The following is a 23829-nucleotide window of genomic DNA, read 5'->3' on the forward strand; positions in this document are numbered from 1 at the left end:
TTTAAAGAATGTCGGTAACCAGACAGTTGACAATACCCATTGATTTTCATAGTATTTTTTTTTTCCATACCATGGAAGTCAATGGCTATCGTCAACTGTCTGGTTACCGACATTCTTTAAAATATCTTCTTTTGTGATATTGCAGGAGAAAGAAACTCATTCAAGTGATGATAAAAATTTTCATTTTTGGGTGAACTATCCCGTTAATTACAATTTAGTATGCAAATGATGAAAGTCAAGAGGAGATTTTCTTTCTTAATTTAACCTTACATTTCTTTAAAAAAGTTTAAGGATAATAAAGATGAAAAATAGGCAGCACACCTAAGGCTGAAATTATCTTTAAAACAAGTTTGAATGCAGCATGTTAAGCAGTTCAAGCTGAATTAACTGTAGAAAATTGCAGGGAAGAAAACGAAATGCTTGCCGCAAGCACCATGATAAAGGTTTTCCCATCAGCCAAGAGCTTTCGTCAGCATGTGTGCAAGTTCCAGGAATGCCACTACATAGTTGGGTCAAATACTCTCCAACATTAGACCACGAGTGACCTGATTTAGAGAAGCTGTTGTTTTCATAGATTCATCCAAAACAGTTGTCAAACACTGCTTCAAATCAAGTAAGCAACAAAACTGCGGGTTTAATTACACAATGCACTCATTTCCCATTCACTGAGGGAGGGTTGTATATACAAAGATGTTGTTCACATACTCTGCAATAACGTTCCTGCAACCTGCATTTCTCCGAGGCCTGCTGTTAAGGCGGTTTTAAAATTTGACAATGATTTTTACTAAAGAAAATCGTTTGTTATCATGCAATTTCATTTCATTTTCAACTCAAGTGCTATCTAGTGCCAGATCCACACAGTAGAAAAAAAAGACTGTTCTGGCCAGGAAATATTGAACCAGGAAACAATAACGGCAGAGGCCAGGGGTGCAATAATGTCAGCAAGTTCAAAACAACAAAACCAAACTAGATCCCTGCCATTATAATCATGAAACTGTTTACAGAGATGTTCAAATGACAGACACTCTGTGTGTATATTCTAATTCTGTTTGTTTCTCCATCTGTCAAAAATGATTTTATTTATAAATATCATACGTGTGAAATGACTGCTATGATTTTTACTCATTACACTTCTAACCGCATCAAAAGCAGCTTGTGATTACATAAGACAGTGATTGGAATTACTTTGGATGATAAAATATATTCTTAATGCTCATAAACAAAGACAGTGATGTGCTATGTTTGTTTGTTGGCAGGTTATAGTAACATAGTCAGTTACGTCATTACTCGTCTCTCAAAGTCAGTGAAAACGTGGGCTCCCAGCTGAGCACAGCTCAAAAACCAGCACCATTTTGTTGGAAAATGGATGTGTGTGTGTGTGTGTGTGTGTGTGTGTGTGTGTGTGTGTGTGTGTGTGTGTGTGTGTGTGTGTGTGTGTGTGTGTGTGTGTGTGTAAACCCATCTGGAAGACCACAGTTGTACCCTGAAAAACTGTTTGGGTGGTTAATGTGTGTGTGTGTGAGCGTTTAATACAGTGGTCTCACAGACCCCCTGGGAAAGCACATAAGTCTACGTGAAAAGGAAGAATTCACAGGCTCTCCATAGAAGCGAGTTTGTGATTGAGCCGACTGGGTTCCTTATTAATCAGTCAGATAGATTAAACGGCCTGGCATCACCTACACTGAGGAACACAGACGGAGAGAAAAACACTTACTGTTGGTTGTTGTTTCAGGAAAAGCAGCCCTTTGTCCATTCCAGCCTTTGTTGTCCATCTGTAGCCAATGTTAAGATAATAGAGGAGCGGAAAGATATTGGAAAGAGAGAGAGAGAGGGCCGGTTTAGCAAACCCTTTTTCATGCATGTCAGACAAGTCGCTTTCCCTTGTTTCCATTAGAAAGGGAGAATCCCTACCAAATTGAGATATCACAGCATAAGTGTCACTAACTTGCAAAGACTAAGTAGATGGGAGATTTAAAGATTAGGGTTGTGCGCACTGAAACAAGAAGCAACGTGATGATACAAACGTATACATCCTCTCTCACTGATGCCTCTGCCATGCTGTTCATACTGAATGTGGCAACCAAATGGGATAATGAACTAAATGAGAGAGACATCTAATAGAATTGTTATCTAAATGTAAAACAATTACTTAAAAGCTGATGTGTTACAAAAAAAAAAAAAGGGGGGGAGAGTCTGAACATTTTAGCAAAAAGTTTTTGTTTTCCCTTCATTTGGGACAACTGGCTTGTTAAATGAGAGACATCTAACAGAATTGTAACTAAAATGTAAAAAAAAAAAAAAAACCTGAATTAAAAGTTGATGTGCTGCAATTATTAATGACACAGTAAAAACAGGAGAGTCAATTTTTTTTTTTTTGGGATGGTTCATTTAAAAGATTCAGTTAAAAAACAAAAAATGAATTGCAGTCATCAGTGTCATTACAATAATATTCACTTTTTAGTAGTGAAATAAGTAATTAAATATAAATATTTGAATAATGATGATTTTTATTTATTCTATAATTTATTTACATTTAAAAAGTTTTTTATTATTATTTGATTTTAGTGTGAAATGTATTTCCAAATTATGAACACTAATTAAGATACTTAATTAATATCATGTTTTTGGGATAAATACTGTTCTTGGGACAAATACTGCTTTTATTTTGAAAGTATGTGAAAAATAGCCTAATAGTAGGTTATAGGTTAATAGCTACTAGCTGTAAAAGTTTCAAAGTATCTTCCAAAGCACTGATTGAAACTGACCTTTTCCGGTGTGTTCTGTAATGGTGTAGAAGCCTTGTAGCCCAGTTGAAGAAGCATGGCCTCCGCTGCATTACGCTTGGCCACTTTCTTATTGGGTCCAGTTCCTGTGGTGACCTCGGTACCTACTTTCACCTGCCAACAAACAGTGGTAGATGTTTAGTGCTGTCTGGATGTCCGCCATTACTGTAAAATTGTAACTAAGTCATTAAAAATGAGTAGTGCTGATGACTAAATGGCAGTTGGATTAGGCTACATTACATTGAGCTTTTTGCTCTTCATACAGATACAAAATCAGGATTGATAATAAAAAACAACAACAATACATCACTTGTGGTCTGAAAAGTTGAAAAAAGGCTATATTGCCTATATTAATAATGAAAAAAGAGGTGAGCAAATTATAAGCAGACCAGAATCTGATGGAAAACACAACCAACAACCAATCGGTATAGTACTATATTCTCTAATAGTTATAAAAGATAAATCCATTTTGTTGTCAATCTGTCTCTAAACCCAGACAACCATCTTTTCATATTTATAAGGAGCAAAGCAGCAGGGGGGGAGAGATGGTGTGGCCCTGAAAACCTGAAAACAGACACGTATTGATGCCCACAGACCAGAGGGGGAACAATGTGGAAATTTTAGAAGCGACTGGGCAACACAAAAGAAACACACACAAGCAGAGTCTAATGCGACAGTGAAAGGAGCATGGAGAATCAGTTAGAGGCTGCGTTAGAGACACGCTCAGAGATGCACGGAGTGCTTTAAAGCGAGGGATTATCGGACAGGAGACTGGGAAGAGAAACTTCTCCAACTTGGATGCTGCTTGATACTTGTTTACGTGTGGTAGTGCTGGATGAGACTCTGACAGATCATTCAGAGTGACAGTCAACATGATGTTGTTTCATTAACTGTAGTGTTCATTGTACCACTTCTGCTTCTGAAATACTGCAGCTTCCCTCCCGGCGGGAAAGTAGGTTTTTTCTGTACTCAACTCTACTTCACTCTATTTCACTCCACCACACTGATCTATGTAATTTATTCTGCACTACTTTACTCCATTATATGCTAATTTAGTCAGCTCGGCAATATCCTTTCTGCTCTACTTCAATCTATCCTATCTAGTCTAATACGGAGTTGAAATGGAACAGAGTTGTGTACTCTATGCCATAGTATTCTATTTAACTCTGAGCCTATTTCACCCTAGCCTATCTGCTCCACCCTAACTGCTATACCCTTCAACTCTACACTATTCTATACAATATCACTCTATATTTCCAACTTTACTGCAATCCATCCTATCCTATCTTGTCATAATTTCCATTCAACAACGTAATACTTTATGCCATACTATTCATACTATCCATACTATTTAACTCTGACCTGCTCCCATCTACCCTATCTATTCTACTCTACCCTATATACCACACGCTGTAAAATTCTACCCTATTCTGTAAAACTCTATACAACTCAACCCTATTTTATACAACTCTACCCAAATTTAATCCATACAAATTTTACAATGCTCTATACAAATCTACTCTATTCTATCTAGTCTACACTACTCCATTTAACAACTCTTCCCTAGTCTATGCAACTCTACTCCACAACTCATACACTACTCTACAACTCATACACTACTCTATACAAATGTACTCTATCCAATCTACTCTACTGCAATCCATCGTATCTCGTGTACAAAACTCCATTCAACAACTCTACCCTACCCCATACAACCCTACTCCATTCAACGCTACCCTACTTCCTACAACTCTGCCCTACTCCATACAACGCTACCCTACTTCATACAACTCTACCCTACTCCATACAACCCTACTCCATACAACGCTACCCTACTTCATACAACTCTACCCTACCCCATATACAACCCTACCCTACTTCATAAAACGCTGCCCTACTTCATACAACTCTTCCCTACTCCATACAACTCTGCCCGACTCCATACAACTCTGCCCGACTCCACACAACTCTGCCCTACTCCACACAACTCTGCCCTACTCCACACAACTCTGCCCTACTCCACACAACTCTGCCCTACTCCACACAACTCTGCCCTACTCCACACAACTCTGCCCTACTCCACACAACTCTGCCCTACTCCACACAACTCTGCCCTACTCCACACAACTCTGCCCTACTCCACACAACTCTGCCCTACCCCATATACAACCCTACTTCATACAACTCTGCCCTACTCCATACAACTCTGCCCGACTCCATACAACTCTGCCCGACTCCATACAACTTTGCCCTACTCCATACAACTCTACCCTACCCCATATACAACCCTACTTCATACAACGCTGCCCGACTCCATACAACTCTGCCCTACTCCATACAACTCTGCCCTACTCCATACAACTCTGCCCTACTCCATACAACTCTGCCCGACTCCATACAACGCTGCCCTACTCCATACAACTCTGCCCTACTCCATACAACTCTGCCCGACTCCATACAACGCTGCCCTACTCCATACAACTCTCTACTCCATACTACTCCACACAACTCTGCCCTACTCCATACAACTCTGCCCTACTCCACACAACTCTGCCCTACTCCACACAACTCTGCCCTACTCCACACAACTCTGCCCTACTCCACACAACTCTGCCCTACTCCACACAACTCTGCCCTACTCCACACAACTCTGCCCTACTCCACACAACTCTGCCCTACTCCACACAACTCTGCCCTACTCCACACAACTCTGCCCTACTCCACACAACTCTGCCCTACTCCACACAACTCTGCCCTACTCCACACAACTCTGCCCTACTCCACACAACTCTGCCCTACTCCACACAACTCTGCCCTACTCCACACAACTCTGCCCTACTCCACACAACTCTGCCCTACTCCACACAACTCTGCCCTACTCCACACAACTCTGCCCTACTCCACACAACTCTGCCCTACTCCACACAACTCTGCCCTACTCCACACAACTCTGCCCTACTCCACACAACTCTGCCCTACTCCACACAACTCTGCCCTACTCCACACAACTCTGCCCTACTCCTACTCCACACAACTCTGCCCTACTCCACACAACTCTGCCCTACTCCACACAACTCTGCCCTACTCCACACAACTCTGCCCTACTCCACACAACTCTGCCCTACTCCACACAACTCTGCCCTACTCCACACAACTCTGCCCTACTCCACACAACTCTGCCCTACTCCACACAACTCTGCCCTACTCCACACAACTCTGCCCTACTCCACACAACTCTGCCCTACTCCACACAACTCTGCCCTACTCCACACAACTCTGCCCTACCCATAAAGCTGCTTTTTTCTTGATCAGCGCAGCGGAGGAAGAGTTTACGTGAGCTTTATTTAATGTACTGCCGTGAAAAAATATTTGTCTGTTTCTTTCACATTAAGCTACAGAATGGCTTTGGAAGACTTGAAATATTTAGTGCACAAAATCTTTTATGGTGCTTTATAAAGTGCTTTTTGCCTTTTGTGGAGCTTAACAATAACAACCGTGAGTATGCACAGTATCGGATGTCTGACAGGACAGAATCTGGCAAAAGTCGCAGTATCAAAGCCGATACTGAATATTGGATCGATACATCCCTACTTTACACAAATCTACTCTATCGTTTCAGCTCCACACCATTATATACTACTCTGCCTATTTACTCAACACTACTAAATACAATGTTCACTACCATTTTAACTCTATAATACTCTACACTACTATACTATGTTACCCTATCTTATCCTATTCTACTCCATACAACTGTATACAAATCTTCTCTTTTAACACTAATCAATATTACTCTACTTGAATCCAATGTATAATGTTCTATTCAACTCTAATCTACTGCACTCTACCACTCCACTCTATTCTCCTCTAATCTACTGTGCTCCATACACTATACTTCAAAATGCTCAATGAACAAGTGCCGATATCTCAGTGCAAATTAGCTAAGCTGTACAAGTTCTGATTGGTCATCTTGAGGCCATGGTTAAGAATCTTTCATGATTTAAGAGTCCAAAACCAGATCCAAGTTGGAGGCATTTCAAAACATATGTGGAAATCTGAGGTGATTTTGAGCCAGTTTTGCTAGTATTAGTGTGTCTTTGTTCACAGGGACTAAACACTGCTGTTATGGCTACAGGGGGCTTCATTTTTACTGTATGAGGTAAAGTAATTTTTTCACTGGGCAGCGAGCAGTACAGTTATTGTTGTTTTAATGGCCTGTAATAAACCAGCGGCTAAGTGCATGTGTGATGCAGTGAGCAATCAGAAAAAGATTAAATACAAGCCAGCAGTCAATTATCATGCCTGCCTGGGATTTGCATACCTTTATGCAAGAGGTCAAAGGCATAAATGCACATATTTGTTGAGCTGGACAGAAGCTTTTGCACAAAGCACTTCAAAATGAAAATTCTGTCATCATTTACTCACCCTCAAGTTGTTTCAAACCTGTATGAATTTCTTTCTTCTGCTGAACACAGATTACAGAATACTATTTTACATAGTTTTTTTTTTTTCCTACTATGGAAATCAATGGGGTACATCAACTGTCTGGTTACCGACATTCTTCAAAATATTTTCTTCTGTCTTAAGCAGAAGAAAGAAATTCATACCGGTTTGAAACAACTTGAGGGTGAGTAAATGATGACAGAATTTTCATTTTGAAGTGAACAATTCCTTTAAGCTTTGAAATGTGCTTGGACCTATAGTACACAAGGGCTAGTTATTGCCATCACCTAAATGATCTAAATTAAGACTAATTATCCATTAACGACTGCAGTGAGATAATATTTCCAAGAGTAAATGAGCAACTGTGTGTGTGTGTGTGTGTGTGTGCGTGCGTGCGTGCGTGTGTGTGTGTGTAAAAAGAGTCTCTGCCTGACTTTGACAGAGCTGAAGGTCAGTGGTAATCAGAGCCAGAGGAGGTGACAGTCTTTCTGATTAAGACAGATTGCACAGTGGGAGGTTATCAGTGTTTGTGCAGGACTCCTCTGTCCTTCACTCCCCCCCTCGGCCAAGTTTTTCTTTTACTTTATACCTCTTGAATCCCTCTCTTATTAAATGTACCTGCATGATGAATTCTCTACGGCGGGGCATTCCTCTCTCTGAAAGCAGCATATATTCGGGCTCCTTCTCCTTTTTGGCCTGTTGAATCTGAGCCAGTCTGCTAATAGGGTTCATGCCCTGTCCGTATTCTGGTCCTGTCTGAGAGAGAAATTGAGAATGAAAAAGAAAATGAGAATGAGGATGAGAGACACAGATAAAGCAGCAAAGGGACAGATGGACGGCTGGTTAATGTTCACGTCAGTAACCCTGTCAGGGGATTGACAAAAGAGTGAATGAGCGTGTGTGAATGAGTGAGCGAATGAGTGAGGCAATAAACATCTGTATGATGTAAAAGGCTCCAAAAATTTCTAGAATTTCAAAAGAGAACAGCCTGAATGAACTAAAAGAATGGTTCACCCAAAAAGGATTATTCTATCATGATTTACTCTCCCTCATGTTGTTCCAAAACAGATTTTCTGTGCAACACAAAAGCAAATTTCTGAACAACTTCCATTTCCATTTAAATGCCACATAAATCATATTAAAATGATTTATGAAAATAAATTTGAATTAGGGCTGTCAAACTCCAAAATGACAAAGATTTTCAATGAATATGATGTAAATTTCACTCTGTTTGTCAAAAAAAATTATCAAATGGTTTCAGAAGTTTCAGAATATAGTATTCAGGTGGACCATTTTTATGACTTATTAGTTGACTCAATGCTCATTTATTTTCATTATATATAAAAGAGCAAGCATTGTTTATCATATTTGAGTGAACTATTATTACTTCAGGGTCTGTGTGTTGGTTGATCATCAGGCCTGACTTGAACCAAGGATCAAATTCTACACTTGAGCAGCAGTTTTTTTGTTTAAATGTACACTACCGTTCCAAAGTTTGGTGTCAGTACGATTAAGAAATGAATACTTTTATTCAGCAAGAATGCATTAAATTTATCAAAAGTGACAGTAAAGTCATTTATAGTGTTACAAAAGATGTCTATTTCAAATAAATGCTGTAGTTTAGAACTTTATATTCAACAAATAATTTAGAAAAAAACAACTGTTTTCAACACATTAGAAATGTCTATTGAGCACCAAATCATCATATTAAAATGATTTCTGAAGGATCACGTGACACTGAAGATTGGAGTAATGGCTGCAGAAAATCCAACTTGTTCATCACAGGAATAAATGAAGCAGTTATTTTAAATTGTAATAATGTTTCACAATATTACAGTTTTTTTTTTACTGTATTTTTTTAACACAAATCTCCATAAAAACAATTTAATATTGATAACAGAGTTTGTGCTTTATTCATTGATAGGGTTGTTGGTACAGTAGGTGTTTAATTTGTATGAAGTACAAAAGTACGAAGCCTTTAATTTGGCAATTCCTTTTGATGCCGCTAGCAGTGCAGAAATTACATGCCTCAACTTTACATCCTCCAAAACACATCCCATAATAAATGCATACAAGTCGAGTGAATTAAAAAGTCAATGTAATATTCCAGTTACATCGACCACTCAGGAATTAGTTCTGCTCCTAAATCTACCCACCTTTAATATGGTCTTGGGCCGCTTCTTGTAATGCACTTTGGGTTTCTCTACCACAGGAAGGACTGGCAGTGTCTTCAGTTCCTGTAATATGGAGAGGGCTGCTCTCTTTTTGGAGAGTTTCTTACTATTCCCCTCACCCTCGGTCGAGAACTCCCCCACCGTCACACGTGTGAGGAAACTCTTCATGTGTGGGGGTCCACTCTCCTTCAGCACCTGAGGGCCACGTGAAAAACACGTTACACAAGAGAACACACATGCATGCAGAAGTGATAACAGCGGTTATTCCAGTCATGCTCTCTTTCTCTCTGCCCCTTAGGCCATGTCTGCTGCACGCTCTCTTCTTTCTGCCCTTTCTCTTCCTCTTTCTCAGCAAATGGGAATACTGCTAATTAGACTTTCTACATTCGAGCTGTCCGCTTTAACACACATATTAATAACTCATATGGGGAAAGAGACCACTGGAACTTAAGAGACTGCACCTGGTTCTTAAACAGACACACACTAAGTATGAATATATGAATATAAATATACGTACATGAATATGCATATGGAAGAATATAAATCAGAAGCGCACACATTAATGCAGACTTAAGGATATTTTAGGGTTGTTAAAAAGAATCTAGCAGATTTCCTTCTTTGAAAGACAAAAACATTATATTTTATAAAAAAAAACATATTTGATCATAAAATGTTTTGTTATATATATATATATATATATATATATATATATATATATATATATATATATATATATATATATATATATATATATATATATACAGTATATATATATATATATATATATATATATATATATATATATATATATATATAGTAATAGTATATAGAGTATATATACACAGAGAATATATATGTTTAATATTAAAACTAGGGATGTCCCGATCAGGTTTTTTTGCCCTCGAGTCCGAGTCCGAGTCATTTGATTTTGAGTATCTACCGATACCGAGTCCCGATCCGATACTTCTATAATACATAAAAAAAGAATAAAGAAGAGTGAAAACCAGATCCAGGATGTTCCTTATTTTTTTATTAATTCACCTTATTTTAACATTCAACAACTCTTACAAACAGAGCAACTTCTGTGAGGTAGCTTGAACAAGCATTTATGTAATAAATAACATAAATTCTTCACTTTTGCAGGGCTTGAATTTCGGTGCGGGAATGTGGGGATTGCGCATAATTTAAACCATTCCCGCAAGGTTAGCTTTTATAGTGCGAGAATTCCCACACAAATATATTTGCTTCATCTCAGAACAAATGATAAAAAAAAAAAAATCACAGATGCGAGAAAAAATGTGTCAAACTGTCTTTTATTTTCGAATTTAATTCTCTGTCTTCCGCTGAGCCCTGGCCGTATACAGATCATATGTTTCACGCTGTCAATGCAGTGGTCTGCGTTGCGCTGATCTTATTCACACTATCGAGTGTAGGTGCAGCATTCTAACATTGAGTCATAATGAGCTGTTTGTGAAGAAATTATCCGCTTCCAAATTATGTCATTTTAATCTGAAACATTAAGAAACTGAAACATTAAAAACCATTTTGCTCTTTATGGTGTGCGAGTGATAGAGCGTGGCAGCCACGTACCAACTGATCAGCTTACAGCGAAACAACATTGAAATGCTCGGCCAAACAGCTGATCATAGCTGTATAGGGCGCCTTATTATTTTTCATCTCCATAAATATATCTAGTAGTAAAGCTAATGCAAGGGCTAGAAATCAATTAATCTTTTGCTGATACTTCCTTGTCATCATGGAGAGCGCACTTCATGGTTGCATAGCAACGACAGACGCCAAAGAGAGCAAGCGCTTGTGGAAAGAAGGAGACAGCGGCACGCCCGCGCTTTCACTTGTTTTTCACTTGGTTTTACACATCATACGTCTCTGCAACAAAGTGATGTCATGCCGCATGCGTTGCTGTTTCTGTGTGGAGTCAAAAGGGTCTAACTCTGTGCCACAGCATAACTATAGATGTGTTAAAAAAATAATGAGAATATACATATATATCCGAGTCCTGATCGGGAGGTAACGTCCGATTCCGATCGAGTCTGAAACCACGTGATCGGATCTGGACATCCCTAATTAAAACTTTATAAAAAAATGTTAACTAAAACTATTAAACTACAACTATTATTATTATTTTCATTCAATGAAATACAGATTAAATCAAATAAAATTTCAATATTAGAAGAAAAACTAAAATTGAAAATTGAAACTGAATTACTAAACCTGAAATAAAAATAAATTAATCAAAAATATAGAAATATTATAAAACAAAAACTAATAAAAATGGCAAAAGCACATAACAAAATTACTCAAATTTAAACAAATTTTTTAAAAATTACCATTTTAAATTGAACACCAATTCAAAATAATAAAAAAACAATAATAGTATATAAACAATACTAAAAAAATAAAAATAAAAAATTAGTTATTGTTTTACGGCTGATCAGAGTTAATTTTATTCACAACCAATCAAACTGCATTTCTGCGTCACAATTTTGTGCTGACTGTTCAAACTCTGTTCTGCTACTGCTATTCATTTCTCACGAATGCATGTCGTGAGAAACCTAAATTTAATGTAATGCACATGTAATCGTATTTACTTCCTGTGACATCATCAAGATGGTCAACAAAACAGGTGAGCTGCTCTGAGCTCTTTAAGAGCAACACTGGGGGGATTGAGTTTCACACAGCTGAGGGTGGGCCTCTATGTGCTCAGTCAGAACTGAAAGTTATCCGTCTCCAGAGACTCCCTCCTCACATCCTCTCTTCACACACATGACCATTTTGGCATTCATACAAACATGTGACACTGCAGTGAAACAGGCTCAGCTGAGAGCCGATTCAAATACAGTGGCAAACTTTAATAAGCTTCATGACTTACATAAATGAAGCTTGGATGCCCATGTCATTTCAAACCACGCACAATGCCTTAAAGGGATAGTTCATCGAAAAATTTGTTCATCCATGAAAATTGTCATTATTAATCCCCATCAATTTTGTGCACTGTTAATTTTTTCCATGCAAAACAAAAGGAGAACTTTTATGAATGTTCCGCAGCTTGAAAATGGGTGAAAAAAGCACCACAAAGTATAGGTCCATATCATTCATAAACTAGTCTTCTGAAGCAAAATGATGATATTTGAATATTGATGAAATTTTACTGGAAATTCAAAACAAATCAATCAAAATAATCAAAATGTAAGTCATTTTTAAAATTTGAGCCAAAATAAATGAATAATAAATGAAAATAAATAAATAAATATAAACAAAAATAAAATACACAAATATAAAATAAACAAATATTTTTTGTACATTAATGTGGAGAGTAATGTTTTTAATCGTGATTGTGACAGCACTAACATATATATATATATAATATACATATATATATACACACTATATATATATATTTATATATATATTTATATATATATATATATATATATATATATATATATATATATATACACACTATATATATATATATATATATATATATATATATATATATATTTATTTATTTTATATATGTGTATTTTATTTTTGTTTATATTTATTTATTTAAATAAATAAATTATTGACATTAATTTGGAGAGTAATGTTTTTAATCGTTTTGATCTACGCTCTTCTGAAGCTGGACTTTTAACTGTCCAAACAACACGGCTAAAAACTATGGGTGATCGGGCTTTTTCTTCTTTGGCTCCTACATTGTGGAATTCCCTGCCCTCTGAGATTAGGAATGCAGAATCCCTTAGTGTTTTTAAATCATCCCTTAAAACTTACTTTTTTAGGGTAGCTTTTATGTGATTCATGTGATTACTTTGTTTGTTATTATATTGGCTTTTTATCTTTTAATTTCATATTTTTGGAAGTATACTTCCAAAAATACTTATACTAAGTATTTAAGTATTAGTATAGTATAAGTATACTTCCAAAAGTACCAGGTGCTACTTTTAAAGGCGCTATATAAAATATTTATTAAAGTTTATTATTATTATTATCGTGATTGTGACAGCACTAATATATGTAACTCCTTTAAGACTGCTCTTATGAGAATACTCAACAAAACGGGCATTTTGGCATAACTGTGTGTGTTATGTAATGTTACATATTCATAGTACAATGGTATAAAATGGAGAAACTATAAGTGAATGAAGAAAACTATAAATATGGGCTGTGTTGATGGTACTTTTTGATCTCTACCGCCCCAGTTCCCATTCACTGTCATCTTTAGTGTTCCACAGAGGAAAGAAAATCATCCGGGTTTCAAACAACATGAGGGTGAGTAAATGATGAAAGAAATGTAATTTCTGGGAGAACTCTATCTTTAAAGCTCATGAATGATTGGAAGCATAGACAAACATCATTAATCTTCATCTGTACACTTCTAGTCCTCAACAATCTGGGCTTTCATCTGAAGATGGCCAGGAACTGAGAAACACAAGAGAGCACTGTGCATTTCCCGCACACTTGACAGAGCGGCATAACCCAATATTTACTAGGCCTTGATGTGGAATGCATTTGATCATCACACTTAGATGTTACATAAGTATTGAGAATTCCTCCGGGTGAGCATCACTCTATGACGAAATTCTGCTATACTTCGCTCTTGGAAATATCATCATATCATTTTAAGCTCTCTTGCGAGGATGAGGTGTGGGGAGGAAGGAAAAGGGCTTAAAGCTGCAAGTTCGTCATTGAGGGAACTCCCACATGGTCTAGTCCATGGGTTGAGAGTGGAGATGTATCTAGGACGGCACTGAGTTACGTAGATCAAAACTATACTCACAGTCTCTGATTATACAACTAACTCAATTCAGCTAGAAAATGGACAAAAAAATGTGAAAATGAGAAAAAGAGACCAAGACTCCAACGAGATGTGAACTTCTCTGAGATTCTCCTTGAGAAATTTCTGAAATAACTCAAATAACTTAAATGTAGATTACTGCTTGAGTCCCAAAATAAGGCATAAAGCTATTGTGACGGAATGGCTGCCTCTCCCTTGTAATTAGCGCCACCCCGTCCCTTAACTCGCCGCCCTTCGCCAGGTTCCTGACTGGAGTGGGTGTGATTGGAGAGGAGGGGCGTTGAAGAGGAGAATTGGCGGCGTGTGATGAGGCAAACCTGAAGAGTATGAAGCCTCATCACCGCCGCTGTTAAATGCTGAGCGCGCCTCTCTTCGAGAGACCGGTCTCTTCCCTGTGCATGAACACTGGTGTCCTCGTGGGTCCAGGAAGGGAGCACGGAGGGATTCCCGCGACATTCCAATATGTGAGTCGCCGGACCCACGGTCCGGAATGGAGAAACATGGGTGCCGCTGCTGACGGGCTAGGATGCCGGGCCGCTATTCCCGTCAGCTGTCGGGGCCTAGAGAGGACAAGCCGCGATGCCGAAGCCGCCGCCCCCTCGCGCCTCAGACCAAAGAGAGAGAGAAGCGTGTGCGACCGCCGGACACTGCCCCCTTACCTGGACCCATGATCCCATATCTTCACTACCCATCCTTCACGATTCCCTGGCACGACTAGGACACCAGATCCCCTTTTGTTTTAACACTTTATTTCCCCCATTTTTGGAGTAAATGCCTCTTTAATAAATGCCTCTCCGAGGCCTGACACCACTCCCACTGTGTCTGTCGTTTGCTCTTCCCGTCACACTATTTATGTAATTTCAATGTAATGGAAATACCTATTGTGTCAAACAATGCAAGACTTGGAAACTTACATTATTTTTACACTTATTATTTTTGCAAATTCTGTTACAAATTACACAATCAAAAACACAATCTCCAGGGAAAAAAAATAAGCAAGAATGTCACATTAAAAGGACAGTTCACGCAAAAATGAAATTTCTGTCATCATTTACTCACTCTCATATCTAACCTTTCTTTCTTCTGTGTGACACAAAAGAAGATATTTTGAAATATGTCTGTGCTTTTTTGTTTGTACAATGAAAGCCAATGGGGACCCCATTGACTTCCATTATATGGACAAAAACAGTTGAAACATTCTTCAAAATATCTTGTTTCCACAGAGAGAAAGTCATGCAGGTTTGGAATGAGAGTGAGTAAATGACGAAAATGTTAATTTTTGGATGAACTGTCATTTTATCTTATTTTGCACTCGTTTTATTAGATTTAGGGTTGAACAAAAATCAGTTGTTAGTGAGCACAAGCGAAGGTAACTAACTACACCAACAAGAAGTCAAAACAGGCCTTGTAACTCAAGTTGGCCTCCTGACACAGTTTCCAAAGCAGCTATAAAACACTAAGGTAGGTGGGCGGCAGTTCAATCCAGTGAATAAGCCTCATCGGGTGAACGAGGACTTGTGAGGAGGTCTTGGCACTGGAGTGATCCCGACTCTCTTCATGGCGGCAGACGATGTTGTGTTGTCTACAACAGATGATATGGCATCCTCAGGCAGCGATGGGGTTTCAGCAAGTGTTTGATTCTTGTGTCTGATGGTGGCCAGTTCCTCTGTCTGCGCTCCAGTCTCGCATGGCTGGCAACGGAGATCAAGTTGTAGGAAGGAATCGCTGTAACATGAGGTTGCTCATTCTTCATCCCCTCCATGGATGCCAGGGGAGATATGGTATTAGTGAGACCGCCGTGTCCTCAGCCTGGTGAAAAGGCAGGATACCAGGCCAGGGTGGGACAATGACAAGGACTGATATAATGAAGAAAAGCTCTTTTGTATGGATTGTTGATGTGTATTCCCTGAGGGAAAATACTTATGTACTCGATGGGTGGTTCTTGGCACGGGTTTCCACTCTTGTACCTCTGCAAGGCGTCATCCATGACAGAAACTGTGATTAATGCATTTGCCTTTTGAAGTTGGCATCTGTTTGATATCGCTTGACACCGACAAGAAGGTGAAGGTGTGTAGATTACCGAGTGGTCCTTAACTTCATAAGGCGACCGATGAGGCACTGTTCTGGTTGACCTAAGCCCATTCCAAACCTGTATGACTTTCTTTGTACTGGAAGGAACGGAGGAAGGAACGGAGGAAGGAAGGAAGGAAGGAAGGAAGGAAGGAAGGAAGGAAGGAAGGAAGGAAGGAAGGAAGGAAGGAAGGAAGGAAGGAAGACAACATTTGCCCCCACTGAAATTCACTGTTTAGACAAAAATATCATCACATCTTTGAACAACAAATGATTGTCTTCATGATTTCTTTCTCGCACAGTAACACTGCAATATTCCGTGTTTGTATGCTAATTGAATCAGGACCAAAAACATTTCCATTCCTACAAATAGCAAGGGAGAAAATTCCTGAAAAGATCTAACAAGGTTGAAACCAGTCCAGGTTCTCACAGATGACTTAGTCAAAACTTTAAAGAAAGAAAGAAAAAGAAAAAGCTACATTGTGTCCAAATGCAATTAGATTGGGGTCCCCAGACGAAACAAATTGCATGCAAGTACAAGGGATTCTTGGAGAATGTACGTCAGGAAGATTCTAGTTAACCAAAGCCAAGCAGATGATTGCAGATTATGAAGTTGGAGACAGCCATGGAAAATCATTTAAGAGAAACATGGATGCAGTAGTATTGAGGCTATAGAGCTCCTCAGACTTCTTCCAGTGTTGAACGTAGAGGGGTGTGTTGATTTGAAGTGTCATTGATGCAGCTCTTTAATGAAATGGTGATTTTGAATGTTGTCCAAATCGACCTCCTTCCCACAATAAATGCTTTTAAGGGTTAAAGCAATTACAATTACTGGATTTAACAGATGCTGACAGAGCTTGACCAAGAATAGCCGTTTAATATAATCACTTTCCCACTTTATCCTCTTTACTTGAAGCTAGTAATTTTCAATTTATCGATTGAACGGATATTCAAGTATATTCTGATGGATGAATTTTATTAAATTGGAATGAACATTTGAAGGGCAGGGGAAAAAAATTCCAGTTAAGAGTCCAAAACCCAACGAGATGACTTTCTAGACAGTATTTTAAGCACTCTCCCAACACAAAGCCTGCTCCAAAAGTTTTAAGGTACCTTCTTTTAAGATGTCTAAGGCAGCATTGAATACATCATACAGTGAGCAATCCCAAAATATTGAGTTCAGTGGGGAAAAATTGTATCCAAAATGGTGGACGGAACCAGAGAAATATTTGATTTTGTATTCAAATGTAAAGAAACAAATTTCTATTTATTAAAATACTTTTAGCCAATATTTGTGAGTACAGTGTAATTGTATTCTTGTAAGAGTATAGCAGTTAGCTTAGAAACATGTTAACTAGAATCTACTAGAATTCATTGTGAATTGAGACTCCTGTGTGCTTAAAGGGTTAGTTCACCCAAAAATGAAATTTCTGTCATTAATTACTCACCTTCATGTCGTTCCAAACCCATAAGACCTTTGTACATCTTCGGAACACAAATGAAGCAAATCATTTTTTGATGAAATCTGAGAGCTTTCTGCGCAACATCACTGAACAGTGCACAGAGTGGCAGAGACATTATATCAACTTTGAGAAGGCTTTTGACAGCATCCACAGGGACAGTCTTTAGCGTATGCTCCATGGATACAGGATTCCACAACAGATCATTCTTCTTATCAAGTGTTTCCACACTAACTACACATGCAAAATGGGAAGCAGCAATCACAGTTTCGAAGTAAAGTCAGCAATGCTCTTCAACATGACCATTGGCTGGGTGATGCAACAGACAATCAAAGACCAAACAAGAGGCATCAGATGGACTCTCTTCTCAACACTGGAAGATCTTGACTTGGCGCTGCTTTCACATACCCAACCAGCACATGCAGGAGAAAGCATCTCGTCTTACCACCTATGCACAGCAAGTAGACTTGAAGATCAGCAAGAAGAAAACAGAGGTGATGACAATGAACACCCCCAACCCCTCACCAGTCCAAGTAGAACCCTAACTTAAGAGTATATTTACCTGGGCACCACCATTCGACACGATGGAGCAGGCAGTGACATCAAGAACCGTCTCAGCAAAGCCAGAAACACTTTTAGTATGCTAAACAAAGTGTAGAGGTCCACACAATATAGCACCCAAAATAAACTGAGACTGTACCAGAGCTGCATCCTATCCAAACTACTTTGCGGCTAAGAAAGTTAGAGAATGACAAAGAACAACCTTACTAAACTCTCAGCCTTCCAACACGAAGAACTTTCTGAGAATTCTGCAAATCTTTTGTCCCAAAACCATCTCTAACCAACAACTATTTGCCCAGTGCAAGCTAAAAAATATGGACACCATCATCATGAGAAGGCGAAGGAGATGGATTGGACACATCTTCCGGAGGGAACAACTGCCTGGATTGCCCTCTTCTGGACACCAGAGGGTAAACGAAAGAGAGAAAGACCCAAGAAAACCTGGCATCAAACAGTGGAAGCAGAACTGAAGGCCCTGAACCACACCTGGGGTACCATCCAGAAGCTGGCCCAAAACAGACAGAAGTGGCAAACCTTTGTTGCTGCCCTACATGCCACTGGGCATAAAGGGCCCTGAAGACTGTAGTCACATGGACTATTTTAACAATTTCTTCACTACCTTTCACTACATTTCTGCATATGAAGAGTGTTTCAAATCAGGTTAAATTGCAAGGATGCTTTCTTAGAGGTCAGCTACCCATGTAGGAAGCTAATCATTTGGAATTATTTTCAGCTTAATTGGCTTTGATTCCAAAGAACTAGCAATAACATATGACACTGAGGTTATATGCAGCTGTCTGGCTGAGAAAAAGGGTAAGTGTCAAAAGCATACAACTGTTTTAGAGTACAAAGAATAAGAAAAAGGTTAATGGGCTGAATAGGGTCATTAGAGCTAGGAATAACCTTGCTATGAAAATTATTGTTGAAATTTCCTGATGAGTGTTACATTTCTTTATATGCTTAATTAAATTTGCTTAGTTTACCTCAAAACTAACAGGCAGGTTCCTCTTCAGGGCGATCTCATAGACCAGGCTGATCTCGGATTTACTTGCATCGCTGTTTTCCTCCGTTTCTTTCTTCTCTTCTGAACACTGAAAGTGTAAAACACAACACAGACCAACTACATGAATGCAGTTACATTTTATCCAGTACATCCACATTCATTTTAACATAAAAGCAGTGGCAGCCATTTTTAACTTGAATTTGCAAGGCTTACCTTATCATCTGCTTCCAGTTATTTAAGCAGAACAAAAACAGTTCATTATGCTGCTTGATATTGCTACCTGGTATTTGTTATCATAACTGTAAAATTGTATTAAAACATTTATTAGCGTAATTTATTATTAATGATAACTTATTGTAATCATTAACGCATTGATTTGTAATGCAAATAGTTTTACAGTTTACAGCACACCATTATTCATTTAGCAATGTACCTATAGAGACTAATACATCTGAGACTAAATAAGTCTCACACATTCACAGAAAACAGCTTACTTGTTAGAAAGTTGGATAGGACTTTCTGGGTCACGGATAATAGTATATTACTTTGATTTGACAGAAAAGCACATGTTAGACCAACACAATTCCCCCTATTGTAGTAACAGAGGTGTCTGAACTATTCTTATTCAACAATGTTGCAGATTTGCTAGCACAAATAAATTATGCATTTAGGTGTACCGTTTTTCTGTTGGCTGGCTTTATTTAATCACAAGTTTGTTTGAAAATCTTTTTACCTAATGTTTGATTAAAAAGTAAGTACATAAATAATATTTGTATGTAAAACTTAAATGAAAATGTATATGCATATTTGTATGAAATAATTTGTTGAACAAGAAACCTGTAGTAGAAATCTGCCTTCACAATAATTTAGCTAAAGGCGCAGCTAACAACACACTTTTTGATTTATTCACTTCCATTCATATGCGTTTGAATGCTGGAGATCGGAAACTCAAGTTAATGTGAAGAAGATTTACATTTTGCTGCATTACAAAGTTTAAGTTTGGTGAACTCTGACCAGTGGATTCATGAATATGTGACCAATAGAAGATCGATACTGTATGTCACAGCGTGACATCTTGGCTGATTTTAAAAGAACACAAACTTTAAGGAAAGTGGAGTAGATTGTACATTCTTGCATTCTGGATTTTTAATTATTTGTTATAGGTTGAATTTATGTTTTGTTTTTTTAAAGACACCGCAGCATGCTCTAAGTCTAGTGTGACCACATTTTGCATTAGTGAATACAAAACAGCTTAAAGCAGCATTACAACATTGAACAATTATTATTATTAAATTTTGAGAGAACTCACAAATCTCAATGCATTACATCGCCTTGATTTGATTACCTTTTCTCAACAATCCCTTTATTACGGTACACAGGTTTCTGTCACTGACCTCAATTCAGCCTCAAACCTACATTGCACCCTCTAACAGAATGAAGACCTGCCAGGAATCTTAAGAACAGGCTTTATGATCTCAGTCCTGATGGTGAGTCTGCTTCAACGCATGGCTGCAGTTTCTCATGTAACTCTGCTGAAAATAGATGCTTCAGGTTTTGTTAAAACAGTTGAGATTCTGGAGAAAGTGGCTTGGTTTTGTGAGAAGAAAAAGCTTTCAAACTGATCCAAAAGCAGTTCCCCTTAGTTCCGATTTATATCTTATCAACTATAAAAGGAGCTGCAATAGTACGCTCACAAAAGTTCCAAAGAGTGACTTTTAATATGATCCCTGCAGCATATTATCTTGGTCACCTCCATTACAGTACTGACATTTCTTTTCAGTGTGTTCTCATGCAATACATGAACAGGAGTGTGTGATCTAAGAGCGCTCGATCAAGTTGTGCTTTTTCGTAGACATTTAATACTGTGTTCTCACTGTCGTCCTTATAGCGATCACACGGCATGATGTCATTGTTCGTTTCCTTCAAACGCCTGTTAATGATGTCTGGGATGAAGAGACATCAGGTGGTCTGGAGAGTGTGAGACTTTGTATTACAGACTGTGAAACGTTTGTGTGCCCTTCAACTGATCTGACAGGTCACAAGCTAAATTTGATGTGTTATATCAATGCGTCGTGTGTTATAATGGTCCAACAGCAGAGAGATTTGCTAAAATATCAGTTTACAAACTCAAAGTCATGGTACTTTTCATAAGATTTGGAGTTACATATTTAACGTTCTGTATGTATCAAACACAAAAGTAGTAAAAGATTTGCACAACAAATCTTTTTTGAGAGCATACTGCTCTTCATCAAACTGCAAAGCATCCAGAAGTAGAAAAATGTTGAGTATGACAATTTCCATAAATTCTACCAAACATTAAGATTTTATTGGCCTTTCGACATTCTCCAGGATCATGGGAAGAACCCACTAAAAAAAAAAAAAATCTTTGTCACAATTTATGCATAGCATCAGATTAACACAAATAAAAATGTATGCTTGTATGTAATAAATAAACAATAACAACAATTTTCTATTATTATTATTATTATCAGCTAATAATGGATATTAAATTAGGACCATAGATGTAGAAATATTTTAAAAAAAATACTTTTTGAGAACCTACTACAAAACGTTGCATATATTGTCAAGCAAACACTACAAGTAAAATAAATAAATAAATATTTTTTTACATTAGTATTATAATTAATATCAGTTTATAATATATACTGTAATACATCAGGATCACAGATGCAGACATATACAGTACAGGCCAAAAGTTTGGACACATTACTTTTTTTAATGTTTTTGAAAGAAGTTTCTTCTGCTCATCAAGCCTGCATTTATTTGATCAAAAATACAGAAAAAAATTTAATATTGTGATATATTATTACAATTTAAAATAATTGGTTTTCAATTTATTATACTTTAAATTATCATTTATTTCGGTGATGCAAAGCTGAATTTTCAGGATCATTACTCCAGTCTTCAGTGTCACATGTGACATCCAGTCAATCACATGATCCTTTAGAAATCATTCTAATGTTCTGATTTATTATGAGTGTTGGAAACAGTTCTGCTGCTTAATATATTTGATGAATAAAAGGTTAAAAAGAACTGCATTTATTCAAAATAAATTTTTTATTTTTTTTATATAAATCTTCTTTATTATCACTTTTTATCAATTTAACACATCCTTGCTGAATAAAATTATTGATTTATTTAAAAAAAAATAAAGAAAAAAATTACTGACCCCAAATTACTGACCAGTAGTGTATATTGTTGTTATAAAAGATTTCTATCTTGAAAACATTTGCTTCTTTTTTTTTCTTTTCTTTTTTCTTTTTCTTTTTTTTATTCATCAAAGTATCCTAAAAAAGTATCACAGGTTATGAAAAAATATTAAGCAGCAGAACTGTTTCCAACTTTGATAATGAATCATCATATTAGAATGATTTCTAAAGGATCATTTGATAGACTGGAGTAATGATCCTGAAAATTCAGCTTTGCATCACCGAAATAAATGATAATTTAAAGTATAATAAATTGAAAATCAATTATTTTAAATTGTAATAATATATCACAATATTTTATTTTTTTCTGTATTTTTGATCAAATAAATGCAGGCTTGATGAGCAGAAGAAACTTCTTTCAAAAACATTAAAAATAGTAATGTGTCCAAACTTTTGGCCTGTACTGTATATATAAAAAAAGATGACTTTTTGAGAACCTATCACAGCTTATAAATGTCCTTATTAAAGTCAGTTGATGGAGCTATTTTACGGCATAGACTAGCAAAAAAAAAAAAGTAGCCCCAAAAAGAACCCTTTAGGTGCGCAAATTATTCTGATATTTTTGATTTAACACACAGATTTGTTTATTTTGGATGCACACATGTCGTATGTTTCAAAAACATTTGAACCAATAAATCTGAGCCTCATTTTTTTTTTTTTTTTAAAATAACAAACCACTAGTGTTTGATATAAAACAAATGTCTTCCAAACATCATTTAGGCTCTTCTGCTAAATAGGGCAAATTGAAAATCAACATCTCTGATGGATTAATCAACCGCTTCTCTTTGAAAACCCTTTAAATCCACATTTCTGTCAGCATCTCTTCATCTGAGAGATTTCCTGCTTACAGTGTGCGGTCACTGTTCCCATGATAACCATTGGACGAAAACCTTCACTCAGACTTGAACGAAACTGAGGAGCTTCCCAATGTCTGTTTACTAACTATTTAGAGCTGTGCTGACTGTACATACCGTGGTGTTGTTTATTCCCTCGACAACTCTGGCATGAGCTCAGTTGCCTGTTAGCACATGGTAAACAATTGGCTTTGCGAGTTCATGAGCGTGTTGAGAGGAAGGAAAACATGGTGTACTAGACAATAAAAATCAGCTGAGCCACAAATAACACTGACTCAAATTTTCACAAGATGTAAAATAAGTCTCTGATGTCCCCAGAGTGTGTATGTGAAGTTTTAGCTCAAAATACCCCACAGATATTTTTATATAGCATGTTAAAATTGTCACTTTTTGAGGGTGAGCAAAAACGCACTGTTTTTATCTGTCCCTTTAAAT

General features: G+C 37.4%; 1 protein-coding gene across 2 annotated transcripts in view; it reads right to left on the reverse strand.

The window, feature by feature from the left end:
* The window catches only part of stau2 (staufen double-stranded RNA binding protein 2), a 121052-nt gene that overhangs the window by 58349 nt on the left and 38874 nt on the right, over positions 1 to 23829 (reverse strand). For both annotated transcript variants that reach the window (XM_079862415.1, XM_079862416.1), the window contains exons 7-11: positions 19291 to 19398; positions 9383 to 9595; positions 7845 to 7982; positions 2766 to 2897; positions 1715 to 1772 (exon numbers count right to left, since the gene is read on the reverse strand). In XM_079862415.1, coding sequence (XP_079718541.1) covers positions 1715 to 1772; positions 2766 to 2897; positions 7845 to 7982; positions 9383 to 9595; positions 19291 to 19398 — 649 coding nt within the window. The remainder of the gene's footprint in view (positions 1 to 1714; positions 1773 to 2765; positions 2898 to 7844; positions 7983 to 9382; positions 9596 to 19290; positions 19399 to 23829) is intronic.

The sequence above is a fragment of the Squalius cephalus genome, assembly GCF_949319135.1.
Source record: "Squalius cephalus genome assembly, chromosome: 25".
In the NCBI taxonomy this organism is placed as follows: Eukaryota; Metazoa; Chordata; class Actinopteri; order Cypriniformes; family Leuciscidae; genus Squalius; species Squalius cephalus.